At 35.4% G+C, this 14841-nt stretch overlaps 1 protein-coding gene across 1 annotated transcript in view; it reads right to left on the bottom strand.

Moving 5' to 3' along the window:
* The window catches only part of BABAM2 (BRISC and BRCA1 A complex member 2), a 157736-nt gene that overhangs the window by 115518 nt on the left and 27377 nt on the right, over positions 1 to 14841 (bottom strand). The window contains exon 4 of the mRNA XM_052702229.1: positions 13562 to 13656. Coding sequence (XP_052558189.1) covers positions 13562 to 13656 — 95 coding nt within the window. The remainder of the gene's footprint in view (positions 1 to 13561; positions 13657 to 14841) is intronic.

The following is a 14841-nucleotide window of genomic DNA, read 5'->3' as shown; positions in this document are numbered from 1 at the left end:
CTAAGGTAGATAGTGTCTTCTAGGAAACACATTTTGTATCGTACAGCCTAAAACTAAATGTGTATAACCTTAAATTTCCTGTTCCCAAGCTCCTGCTCAAATAAAGCATTTCCAGAAAGCTAGAGGATGTAATATGCCAGTATGTATTGATATCAGCCAGACAAGTGAGAATAACCTTTCCTCTTAATGACATTGCTAGAACACAATAGAAATGTTCTGTCAAAGGAAATGACCAACAATATCTTAATAACTGACCTAAATGCAACTGTACCTTTTGTTTTTTAAATAATATTACACTACAGAACAAAAAAAGAGTAAGAGGAAATCCATTGTTATTTGTCCTACGTGGAACTGAAGTATTACTTTCTTCAAAGAGTTCAAGAACGCTGCATCAAAACAGCGCTGACGCTTTGCAGTTGAAGGAATTAAAATGAATTATGTGGCTCTAGGATCTTTACTAAATGCCCTTCGTTCAGCAACCATGGAGTCAAACTAAGTATGAATTGGTTCTAAGAACAGGTCACCTGAGGAAAACCTAACTAACAATCCACCAAGTACGCATGCCAATTCCAATCCATTCTCAATGCAACAGTAAATACAGAGAAAATACACAAATTTTCTCTAACAAGTTCTGATTTAAATACACATTATTTTTTAACTTTAGAATTATATTATTAAGGTACTCATGAACTGGCTATTGGCCATTACTTTTCTGGTCTTTTTTTTTTTTTTTTTAACCTTTTTAGAAATGTTCTTTTCAGATATGAATTCATAAATTTTGAACCAAAACTCTTTTGAATATGACTTAAATATGAAATCTTTTTACCTAATTTGAAGTGGCATTTGTCCTAAGCACTGCTCTTTCACCTGAAAGTATTTTTTAAGCCATTTTACTATAACTCAATTTCAACATCATGTCCCAAATACATTCTGTATTGTTCTTCCACAGCTTCACATAGTACTTTCTTTAATCTTCCTTTATTTTTGAAGTCAGAGACAAAGAAAGCAGCTATCTATAGCACAGACAGAAATATAACAGAAGCAGAATTTGATATTTGTCAGGTTGATCCTTTGTAGAATGTCCTAATCACTACGGTTTCAGCACTGTAATGAATCTCCTGGAACATGCAAAGATTTGTCACTTAATTCAATGTGCTCTTGCAACAGTAAATTGACCTCTTTCTTTAAAAATGTTCTAAATAATATTTTATTCAGCAGTGTAGTATTGCTTACACAAGTAGCCTTTGGAAGTTGTTTTAAGTAATATCTTAAACTAAAGACTTCAGAAAAGAAGAGAAAAAAAAAGGAGCAGCAGCCTGCTTCCTTCATTTTCTGCTTTTTGCCTGTTTTCCAACCCTGGCCAACACCGTTTTTGTACAAAACAATATTTTAAAGTACTTAAAGCACAAGAAGAACAAAACGAGCTTCCAGTGTTTCTGTGTTCCATGGCTCAAAGTTCTGTCACAAAAATTGCATAAAATTTGTGCTGAGGTTGTATACATACACAAAATTAAGAAGTTTAGTTGTTACGCTTCAGAAAAATCCTGGAAACATTGAAACACACATTTGCTACAGCCAGACTGCAGAAGCCTGGCAGGTATGAAAAACCCAATTAAAGAAATACCCAGCAAATATGTACATGGCAGAATACGTGTTGCTTTCCATAGCTTCTGCCTAAATCGCCTTCTGTCTTACTTACCAGGACCTTTAATTTTGTCTCTGACAAAAATGTATGTATTCAAATAAGCTAAAAATAAAAGAAAGGAAAAAAAAAAAGAGAGAGAAAGAATTTTTTAAAGAGACAGCTATCAAAATGCAATAAAAATGAATGTTATATCCAAAAAGTGAGCACACTGACAGGAGTACTGACAGTATCCTAACTTAGATATTTCATTCAATACATCTTTTCTAATTTGAAATGAGATTTCTGCAGACTTTCCAGAGAACTAATCAAATTTTACAGAACAATCAGTAATGCATTTAAAATAAAAGAAATCCAGACTTGGATCCAATTCCCTGTCCCGTTTGCCAAGAGATATTTTTAAAGGAACTCTGCAGTGCAAATTTGTAGCCCACCGTAAAACAGTAAGTATACAACTATGAATCAACTCCAACTGTGCATCCACAACTAGTTCTGCATTCATGCCCATAAAGGCTTAAATGCACATCTTGGAATGGTTACAACCATTTTAATGTTAGTACCGTTTTCTCTGCTCTTCATGGAAGAATTTGTCTCTTATTTGCTGAGTCCGTGGATGGAGTCTCAGTTAAACAATTCCCTTCTGTTTAGGCACTGCTCATTCTTCTGCCTATAACCTCCACAACTAGATGCAATTCCACAATTTGAATTTTAATTTATACCTTTTTGATCAGCCTTCCTACTGCCATAATGAAACTCATGTAACTTTCATTTTCTACAAAGTTGAATTGTTACCTCATCTTAAATAGTTTAGTTCAGTAGCAGGTCAGTAGCGTGAGAAAACAACTATGCATTTTCTGTGGAGACAGAAACCTGGCAACGTTAGCTGTGATGGCTGGCTAATCCTCATTCTTCCAATTAGAAAATTAATTCTAAATAGTAGGACTAAGCTGTTCCACAGGAAAAGCATGTGTGTTCCACCTTCCATATGACAGAGAACAGACCCCAGAAACTTCAGCAGGTAGCTGTGCTCATAGTGAAGGTGGCACTAACTGCCATCTGTCCACCAGCAACTCTCCATAAGGAAGTCAATATTCTATTGTCACAGAAGCTTCCACTGCAGTTGCTAACTTTCTTCATTAGCAGACTAAAGTCTGCAGGAAGAGGTCTTTTACAAAATTAGATATTTAGACTTCAGAATGATTCTAATAACGTGCACATGCACTGCTCTCAACCTCACATGCACTGTACTACAATATAAATGGAAATATTCAGTTACTGTATTTTGAGACTAACAAAAGATAAGGCATCCATTTATCAATGCCTACATTAGCAAAACCCAAAGAGATTCAGGAGATCTGTTCTGAAGATCTGTTAGATCTTAATTTAAACAAGCTCACTGAACAGAATATATTTTACTAGGAGGAAAATCCCACAGATTTTGTTGGGGAACAAAGTCCACCTTCAAAGTGTCTCACTCTTACTCCCATCTCCTGACAGAAGCTGACTGAATAAAAAGTAAGCAGTTTGATAAAGGTTTCTAGATTATCAGATAAGACCAAAGTGTTGAGAAAATCAATTTACTTAAATTGTGTATAAAAAGGCAAAGTGAAGAAAATACAAGGTCACCCACAGAGAATGAAATTTAAGCCATTTCAACAGCAGTTAATTTAAATAAATAGCGATACCTACTGGATTTCAACATGAGACAAAGAAAACTTGCAGCCAGACCATACCACTTTTAATGACATCTTCTTAGAGGTGAGACAAGTGAAAACCTACAAAGGAGCTTCTCATCCCTTCTAGGAAAGCGATGCAAAATTTAGCTTTTCAAAGCAGCCATAATATTCAACTTTTGGCAAAGAAAACACATGCGAGTTTTGTTCTGGAACATTTTGTGCATTGCAATCTTTCCTGTATCCTTCCAAAAACCAAATCAAGAACTTTTGCAAACTACTCAGTATCAGTGATTATCTATTCCCTCCCATCTTTTTTTTTTTTAAAAAAAAACCAAAACCATAAAGCAACCATTGCTCAAAAAGCAGCTAATTCATAGCCTCTACAGGTTACTGCTTATTTCATAACTTCAGGCAATGTCTGCAGAACACTGTAATTCTACATTATCAAAATGAAAATATGCTAACAATTTCTAATTGATCTGAAATTGTTTTTCTTTGAAATGTGTTTAAAAATCCAGGTTGCCAGAATTTCTTCCAGGAATGTGATTTTAAAGAAGACAGATTGTAACTGTTTTTCCTGGCTATACTACAGGAAACAACAGCAAGATCTTATTTTAAGTTAGTGTACTTTTATATTTCTAAGCAAGAAATTAAGATTCACGAGAAAATGTCAGTAAACAAAACCTCCCAGGCCCATAAGATTGGTAGCACATTTCTACAGCATCTCCCATGCAGAATTATCATAAAAAATAATCTAAGTACAGATTTCCATGTTGTTTTTATCTGAACGCTGCACACATACATCTTATATCCTACAGTGGCTTAAAAGAAGTGCTCACGTAAGTTTTTACCTGAAAAAGACCACACTGTGATATCAGTACTCAAACTGCATGTAATTACAGAAGAGATGTGGGTCCAGTGGTTACAGTATTAGACTAGAAACTGGGAAATCAGGTTTCAGTTTCTGCTCTGCTACAGTATTCATGGACTACCATGGCGAAACTGCTCACAGAAAAAGGCACAGGATAATTATCTGCCATATGCTCACATCTTCCTATCAACAGATAATTTTCACAGTATTTGCAGGGCTGGAGTGTTACAACAACTTTAAAGGCTTCAGCTTCTTAGAAGCCAGCACTTAAACATCCTACAGTCTGCAGCTTCAAATCAGTCACTGTAAACCTACACACCATCTTCTTGTCATCTTATTTTCACACGTTCTTATCCTCCTTCCACAAATCACCACTGGTACAACTTTCTGGAGTAACGTGTCTGAAATGATCACTTCTGGGCATAAGTAAACATCAAAGACTTAACATTTCATGAAAAGAATTCAACTCGGGAGCACTTCTGTCATGGTAAGTACTATCAAAGAAATTACAGACCATTTATGTTCCAGCTTCTGCGTACAACCACACTTTTTGCATTATGCAAAACTTGGGATAGCCAGTATTTTCTTTTAAGTGAGAGGCTATAAAAACTGGATGCACAAACTATGCTAGTCTATAAATGCTCAGCCAGAATTTCAAATACCCAAAAGCCTTGAATTAGCATGAAAATACAGACCTAGTGAACAACGTGAGTAGAACATTAAGAATTAATTTTGATTTTGCAAAAGCATCCTACATTTTGTATACCAAAATTTTTTTCTATCATTTCTCCCATTGGTTAGACAGCGTGATTGTGGATTAGAAATTACACAATTCAATTCCAAAATAAAACCCAGTAAATGGGACACACGGAACACTCTTCCGCATCCACTGAGAATAAATCCACCACTTGCTCTCAGCCATCATTCACCAGGAACAGGAGAGCACAAAAGTTCTAAAGGTTGCCACATATTATTCCTACAACTTGCTGTGGGAGCAACTGAGATAGCTGATGTATATATTTTAAGGTTGCTCTGGGGATGTAGGAATTGCAACTCTGAGCCCAGAAGAGCATTTTTAGTTGTGTACTCTTCCTGAAAAAGCCTGGCGGCTCCTCCCACAGATCATCAGATGCTCAAAAGTTACTACTTCCTACCATCACAGGAGAGAGAGAACAAAATTATCTAATTACTCTTCTAGAGATTAGGCATGTAAGATGCTTCTTGTCCTACTTTGCTAGGAGATTAGAATAGAATCTGTCCCTTTCAGATCTCCCACCATGTACCCCTACTTGTTCTGAGAAGGAATTTCTTAGTTCCCTCAACACACAGATCCTGGGATAGGAAATCCAATGCACTAATCATTAGCTAAACCAAGTGAGCACACAGCCTTTTTTCACCTTGGGAATCTGTTACTAGAAGTGAGCATGTCTAACCAGCACAGCAAATAGAAGAACAAGAAAAAATGAATTTTAAAAAAACCACATGCATTCATATCTTTTACCTACAGACCTGCTTGTCGTGTATGGATGGCAGCATGAATAGGCCCAAACTTCTCAGATTCCCAGTGTACTAGAGAACAGATCACTGGCTCAGTATTTAATGCTTTACCTCAGGAGTCCCTATTTAACAGCTGGTTTTTCATTCTTATCAGTCCTTGGGCTTTTTCCTTCCTGTCAAAACCAGTAATTTTAGCTACAGTAGGGAGGTAGAAACTTCACTGATTATATTTTTGGCCGGATCCACTGATATCCCTTAAGCTTTTACTTTTGGGTGGCATATAGAAAAGTTTCTTTCTAACCATTTTCCTCCCTCTGAAAATCCCATAAATCAAAATCGATCCATCATATTGTGAGTTTCAGTGGCTAAGCCGGCTCGCAGTATTTGAATTTTACTTCCACATTTGCACTACAAGAGAACATATATGATCTTGAAAATACAATCCCTCAGAAAAACACCAAGTACCACTTCTTTTCCTACTATACTGGACAAATTAAAGCAAATCAGTAATATCTTCTCAAAAAGCAGCATAAAAAAAATGCTCAGTTCCTTTATGCAAGTGAAAGCTACGCCTCCAGAAAGACAGATAAATGGAAAAAAAAAAAATCATGTAAAATCATAAGAACTATAATACCACAAACAATATGTTAACCACATTGGAAATATACTTCTGTATTTATTTATTTATTTATTTTTAAGATAATTGAAGTATATATGTGTTTGCTGAGGATCTGAGATGGAAGATAGGGAAGAAACACAGGCACAAGCATGTGCACAGTGAGTAAAGCAGAGAGATTTTGAAACAAACGTATGCAGAAACTTAGACCAGCAAAAAGCTGACAAAACTTAGCTTGAGCCCTCCTCTGTGTGGGAAAATTAATAGAGGTCTCATCTGTATGCAAGGACATTCCTTTGCCTCAGCAATATCTTCTGAAGGAAAGAATCTGCAGGCTCCCAAGCTTAAACTATTCCCATTGATTTAAAACAAACAAACACACACACACACAAAAAAAAAAAAAAAATCACCAACAATTGTAAGTTTTAACCGAACTCATGGCCTAGAACTTAATCAAATCTAAAACAGCATTATCAGACAGAATGTTTATTTATCAATGACTTTCTATAATCAGATAATTTAAAAGTTTGTTCTGCTTGCATATTTCTAAGCACTGGCTGACTGTCTCTCCAGAAAAATCTGTTTTCATGGCTGAACAACTTCAATTCAACAGGCGTATCACATTGAATTTAGATATGTTCTCAATTCAGGAAGATTGTGCTAGATTTGATTATTTTTTTTTCTTTTGAAAAAAAGAAAACCTTGTGTTTCTAGAAAGCTAACAAGCTGTTGCCTTCAAGCCAAGACATTTCTTATATTCTGGAGTTCTTGTGAGGAAATGGAGTATATTGTGCCAGTAACATTACACACCAGGGCCAGAATCCTTTAATTTTTGCCAGCTTCTCTAATAACGACTTTTTTTCCTTCCAAATTTTACTGACATTGTTAAGTCAAGTATGTTTACACTTCAATTACATGAAATAACAAAAAAAAAAAAAAAAAAGATGTAATGACATTGATTTTATCAGTTTCACGGTTGTTATTAAAAAATTACCATATCAGAATTATTATCCCACTTTCAAACATTCAAATAAAAGACATTCTGCTTTCATACATCCAGCTTTGGACATCAGCTTTGTACTGTTGTTTTAAACAAACAATGACCTGAAAATCACTGAGATAAACTAGGATTTATTGTAATGCTCTTACCATTAGCAAGATCTTTATTTCCTGTAAAGCAGATATATTATATTTATGCAACTACATGAGCATGCTTAGCCATATTGCCCCATGTCACAAATGAGACTATCTTAACTAAAATGAATTAAAAAAAAAAAAAATCCAGAGACAAAAGAGGCCAATATTCTGAGTTCAAGTCTAAGCCAAATCTACATATCTTTAAAATAAATACAAGCATTTATTTAAATATATCGTTTATTTAAATTAAAATTTAAATGCTTTATTATTCTGGTCCAAGCTTCCTCCTCATGTAACTGAACAGTTGTGGAAAAGATGGTCAAACTTATATGATAGAAGAAAATCACTATTCTTTCTGAAAAACTGTATGACTAGAAAGCCATTAGGTGTTTCTCCCCGTTTTGCTGATGGAGAACAATTATATTTCTCACCATACGTATAGAAGCTAACTTGGCAGAAAAACATTTTCTCCCGCTTTGCCATCCCTCAGTCAAACGAGCCCTGCACACTCCTAGTATTCTCCTAAACTAGTATTTCCCAGACAGAAAAGCACTATTTTTTTTTAAGAGCTAATATTTTAGATTTTCCTCAATCTAGGGACAAGTGGCATTATCAAGCAAAGAAGCTTGTGCCAAAAAAAAAAAAAAAAAAAAAAAAAAAAAAAGGAAATGTTTCCTTACCTTACCAAGTCCTTCAGTGAGAAGTAATGGAATTAATTTTGCAAGAGTATATTGGCAAGTTTTAAGAAAGAGAGGAAAAACTACCTGACTTATCAGATATTTTCCTTCCAAAAATTAAATACATAGGATCCAAACGTATGAATTTGTTCAGTCTATGGATTGACTAGGAGGAAAAAAAAAAAACAAAAAACAGCTAAGATGTTACAAATAACTCAAGCAGAACTTCTGGAAATAGCATATTCTCTTCTGCTTATGCTTTTAGACTGAATTTTCATAAGCTGTGCAAAGAAATGCTGAAATTTCAGAAAAAGTAAGGTAAATAGATACAGTGATTTTACACAAGTAGAAAATGACAGAGAATTATACAAGGTTACTAAGTCCTCGCAGCACCATAAATATTTACAGTTTATTTTAAAATACAGAACATACAATCCTGCATTCTGTTACACTTAAATTCTCTACAATCAAATTCGAAACAAGCTAATTTAAGGCTTTTAGTGCAAGAGTGGTAGGTTAGTGATCCAAGAATGGAATCCTCTGCTAACATCCCAAATACAAGCAACAAAAGAGGTGGTAATACTGGAAAAGTTCAAACTTACTGACACATCTCCCTGACAAATCCAATAACCTCCCAGACCTAATTGTACAGCTATATCCTGAAACTACCAGTGCTCATTTGCCCTTACAGAGGGGACTTACAATATTAAACATGTAATAAGCATCTGCTCCTCTGCCAACAACACAACAGCCAGGCTTTTTAGAACAAAGTAGTTTAGACGGCATGAGCTAATACAAGCATTGGGTTTTTTTTAACAGCTGTGAGCATAGGGACAACTGATGCTGTTAAACATCTGCCTTATGCACCTGATGGTGGATGAAGAACAATTAAAGAAAGGGGGGATATTTAAAGGAACTATTTCACTACCTATTACATGCTCTCTCAAGAAGATGACAGTAACAATGATTAAGATTTTGAACACAGTCACAGAAGCAATACAGCCTTTATGACATTTGTCATACAGTCATACGATAAATACTACAGAGGCTAATAATCCAAATACAAGTGCTTAAAATAAAAATTGACACATCCCGTAACATTTAATATGATCTAGCAGCGAAATTAACTGCATGAATGAAATCTGTACCTAGTATTAGCAATTTGACAAGGGCAAACTATTTCTAGCTCTTTGTTCTGGGATCAGAACAGCAGTGGTCCATTCTCTGCATTACTATGATGGCAACACTCTCCCACGTGAATGCAACATACGTATTCCTACATATAGTAGCCTGCAAGGACGCACTGAGCACTTGCTGGGCTTCAGGAAATACTCATGTCCTCTTGCCTCCATCACCAGCACAGCTAAGGAAGTCTTTTCAATAGCACTGAGTGGGCAGAATCTTTCTGGGGTGATTGGCTGAAGTAGGATGCTAAAAAACAAACAAACAAAAAAAAACCTACAAGCCCTTAAACTAACCACTAGCTTGCACACACTGCTATTGTATCCTCTTTGCCAAACAGAATATACTTAAAAATTATTGGAAAAATGGGGTTAACATTTTGCATACGCACTTCAGTTATTAACTGGCTCACATTAACAATCAACTAGGCTAACATAACAAACAATTCTTGTTACTCAAACTGGCGTCATTGTAATGAGCTCCAAATTAATCTCATCCGTACACAATCACTAATCTTGTTTTGTGCCAACTGAATTTTTAATCAGAACAGAGTGAATCATAGGTTGTTTTTAAAATACATTTTTAATACTTGTCATCCAAAATGCATAAACACTAGAGCAGGGAAGAACTTTTCTATTTACATTCTGAGAAGCTGATTTTATTTATGCATACTATACACACAAGTATCAAGCACATGCTATAGCTGAGGATATTTTTAATAAAAAGGAAAAATAAATATTTCTAATAATGCCTAAATTGTGCATAGCATCATCAACCTAAACAATTTAGCTCTTATTATAATTGAAACAGTATGACAAACCAAAATCAAAGGAATAGTAATCCCTTGACTATAATACCAATCTCTGCATCATTCTAGGAACCCAGAATATACACAAATTATAGCCTACAACCATAGAATAACTTCTGAGACTCAGCCTGAGTTTCAAAATGAAGTGATTTTAATATTTCTGTGAAATACAGAAAGAAAGCAGAGTTTCAAAAGGCATGTTGACTTGATTTTAATACCAATTTAGATCTGTATATAACAAGTACTCAATATATCATTTCATTGCTAAAATACAAGCCCAACTATTTAGGCATTTCCTGAAGAAAAAAAAAAAAAAGACATCTTCACATAGAGCATCTACCTTTTAAAATACAGGACTTCTTGAATCTCGTTAGCTGTCTGACTAACAGCTGCTTAACTGAACACCTGTTACAGCATATAGATGAAAATGTAACTTGAAGGTCTGCCTACGGCTATGGAAACTGCAGGAGTGACTGATGTTATTCAGGTTTCATTAGGGAAGCCTCCTGACAACCTCCAACATAGACACATAAGCTTGAGGAATCTAGAGTACCTGGTTCTTGTTTCAAGTTGAACATTAAGCCTGACTCAAGCCATGGAACATGTGATGATTTCTGCTTGACAAACAAGACATTCAGGCAGATGAGAGCACTACAGGAAGGCACAACGTCAGAATTCCCACGTATTCCACTGCATGCACTCTTTACTTACAGACTGTGGACTTATCCCTCATTTAATACTATCTACATGCCTTTGTGAATTGTAGATTCTGTTTTGATAACCAGGAACAGTTGCATCAAAAGGATTTGTAGGTTGCTTAAGATTTAGATATTGAATTATGATCAACATGCTAATCTGTTTTTGCTTAACATGTTAACATACCTTTCCACTAACTACAAAAAATTCCCCTAATACATTAGAATCCAATTAAAATCATCTTCATTAAATAGGTCTGAGACGTGTGGAGAAAAGGGAGTTATTAAAAGGCCTAGCATAACGAACAAGTTACTGTTAACGTAACATTCTGGAGAAAACAAGTCTGCAAACTATGTTGAACATTAAAAGGCAAATACCAAAGCAAAGGTACACCATAGCTGCAAAGTGGGGACAACTTGCTCTGATAGCATCAGGAGGGACTGGAGGAGAATGACCAAGTATCTTATCAAAAAAAGATTACATTAACATAGTGAATGTTACTGCAAGGCATAATGACCACAGAAAAACTGTTGGGCTGCCAATTTATTTTTCTTTTCTTTTTAATTTTAAAATAAGCTAATTAATATCTTATGCATCAAGGAGCAAATGGCTCTTCAAGCTGTTTTGGAATGCAGGGAGTGGGAAGTATGTTCCATGTTTAGGCAGAAGAAAAGCAATGCACCCAAATGATGCACCATTAACCAACAGTGTAAGAAAGAAAGAAAACGAAGGATGTTTTTATTCTTATGGGCTTCTCAGTGGATGAGTATTACAAGCAACTTCTCTTCACATGAGAAATACGATACCACATCACACTTGGCAAACTTTTCCCTCCAAACAATACTTCTGTTAGATGCCCCAAATTCTCTTTCAGCATTTAACATCTCATTTGTTCTTTGTTGTTCATTTCAGTTTTTCCAGCACATTAAAAAAATGCTCCTCCTCCACTAACAACAACTGCAGAAACTGCTGTTACTACGAATACTTCTCAAGACACTATACTACTTTGAAACAGTAAAACAGAAAAAGGGAAAAATAAGAGAACTAGTAAATTAAAGATTGTGAAAACAATTCTAGAATTGGCATACAAAGTAAAAGCTTTCCTAAAAGAAGCCTAACAGAATAGCTATTCAACAGTGTCACGGTTCCTTCCCAAAAGAGTTTGCAAGTTTCACAGGGAAATGACCAGGTGAAGCAAAGAAATAAGACATTCACCTTGACATTCACCTTACAAAATTTCAGCTAGGTATGCTATAAACAGTTATTAATGCTAATTCTTTTAAGATTATATAATTTCCCAGCATAATTTAATGTGAAATGAATAAAGACAAAAACAAAAAATGCAACTGTTATGTCACACATAAAGGACAATGTTCAGCTGTGCAACCACTACAGTGGGGCTGCTCCACCCCACTGTGGGGGATACCTGTCCCCCAGCACTGAACAGTACAGGGAAGCCTCAGGAAACTTGCTTTGGGGAGCTCCCATACCTGATACAACTGCCCTGCTGTGCTGGAGGTAAGCACAAGAAAGGTACAGCAGAGTACTATTCAAAAAGCCTCTAGGCTGGCATGGCTCTACACTAGGAGAAAGGTGCTTCCCAGGTGTATGTCTGCATCATACGATGCCATGTATCCCACATATACAGCCCGCTTTTTCCAACTGTTGAACAAAATCACACATACCAAATATATTTGAAGTTCCAACTGTTGCTTTTTTGGGGTCAAATTTCCAGTAAAAGATGAAAATTAAGAAAAAAAGAGAAATGAGATGATAACCTGCTGCGTGGGTCACTGAACAGGAATTACAGTGGAGCTTCACAGCAGAGGCATGCTTTTCTGATGGAACCACTAACTTTCCACCATAACAAGAGATATTGGACATTTACAGGAAAAAAAATATACCCAAACCCTATTGACAAAGAACATCTTTGGCTGAGCCAAAACACAGGGCTGCAGGACTGTAAAGGCAGCAGAGTATGGATGAAACATACCTCAGGAACCAAAAATACCCTAACACCCCTTTAATAACTACTACTAACCTCTGAGCAGAAGTATTTTATATGCATAATCAATGCTGGCTCCTTCAAATAAAGCTTTACCAGTTTAGGCTATTTTTGAATATTGAGCAGTACCATTTGGTTTCATATTGTGATACCTTTTCTTCTGTAGTAACAAGACTACAGAAATACTTTCTAATTGAGTTGATTTTTGACCCAAGTGGGGTCAAAATGGTAGCCCTACCTATTCTGTGTGTGAAGATAAGCTCTTTCCTTGATACTGTGGTTGCAACAATATTAACCTGGTTTTACCTTACTTGAGGGGAAAAAAAAAAATAATTGACAACACTATACATTATGCTACTTTTTCTGCAAGTAAATGCTTTTAAAAGATACAATTGATGTTCAATCCTTCTGGCTGAAAGAGATCTTTTAAGATGGTCAGATATTAAATATGTATCTTTTTAAAGAAACCTTGAATAGTTATGCAAATAACTACAAATAACTATTCCAAATTACTGCCAATAGCTACTCAACTATTCACCTTGTCTCGACTAAAATATTTAGAAAAATAAAATCACATTTATGGACTCAACTTTAAATCACATTAGAAGACAACTTCTTTATACTCTTTTGACAATAAGATAAAAAGGTTTTTTTTCCTTTATTCTGCATTGTTAGCAAATTCTCATTGCTGAAGCTATTCTAAAAAAACCAAATTTTTTTGTATGGTATGAGGGCCTCATACTAAAGTACTTACATGCAAGGCAGAAGGATCTGGCAAAAATTCAGCATCCTCTCCAAAGATAAAATCTGGTGGCAGGTCAGGATAGTGAGCATTGAATATTATATCCCCTGAAAAGCAGAAAATGAAAACACGGTTTACATCTTTACGTATGTGCTTAAAAATAAGATATTGTACATAGGATGCACATTACATAAGATTTGATAGCTATACTGAATATTTTATGTACTGATCTTCGTGATTTTAACAAAAATTTACATGACAAGACAAGCATCAGATGCTTTGGGGAATTAAATCAAATTCCTGAAGCACTGCTTCTTCCTTCTCTGCAAGCAGTGAGACATGCAATATATTATTGCTTCATAGCTCAAACTGTAATTCAAAGACTACTGAGGTAGCCTAAAAACACAACGTTATAAAAGTTTTTTTAGAAGTACCACATTTAGATTGCTGTGCTTTGCACGTTAAGCAAAGCTTAGATGCAAACTATCCAGATTATTATTTTGAAAATACTGGAGCCTTTAAAGCATAGTAGCTCCTATTCCTTCTTTTCCTCTCCATCCCAACTCTTTGGAAGAAGAATAAGCAGGCCAATAGAGATCACTAACATTATCAAAATTCTTGCCAAGAAAAATGTATTATCCATTCTGTGATTCTGTGATTTAAACTGAGAGACTAAAATTAACTAAAAATTTAAATCATCACAGCTTGCCACTAAGTTCCCATCTTGCTGGTGTCACAAAATATACAATTAATTACTGACATTATAATTGAAAAAGAAAGTAGGTTGTATTATTTCATTAGTAAGCATGCTTCAGAGTTCCAATAGGTCAAGAGGAAGTGAAGTCATCTGCATGTGAGCTTATGAAAAATCTGACAATCCATGAAAAGCTGTATCTAGCTTTACTTCTCTACCTCTGAATCACTCTTTCCTGTTGAAGACGACATGAAACAAACCCACCAAGCTATTGCATAAAGAAGATTCACGAGGTATCACAGTGAGCAGGCACTAAAAGAAAGTCAATACCCACTACGTGGTAACTTCTTCAAAACCTACACAGCAAGGTAAAAACAGCGTGGTACGTCTTACAAACAGTTCTGTCCATAGAAAGTTAAGCCATTTTGTTGTTTTGTTGGAAGCAAGGTTAATCTATGCTATGCTGGAAGTATAGAGGTTAATCTGCAGAGTGAGAGCTCATGATCAAGAAGCCAGTGGCCAATCCTGTCTAGGTATGCTTCACAGCATCACTCCAAAATATCATGAACTTGTTGATCATGTGATCCAGTATAGTGTG

This window comes from Tympanuchus pallidicinctus, unplaced genomic scaffold, assembly GCF_026119805.1.
Source record: "Tympanuchus pallidicinctus isolate F22 unplaced genomic scaffold, pur_lepc_1.0 scaffold1, whole genome shotgun sequence".
Classification (NCBI taxonomy): Eukaryota; Metazoa; Chordata; class Aves; order Galliformes; family Phasianidae; genus Tympanuchus; species Tympanuchus pallidicinctus.
The sequence above is the reverse complement of the archived record's forward strand: the minus strand, read 5'-3'. Positions and strand labels throughout refer to the sequence as shown.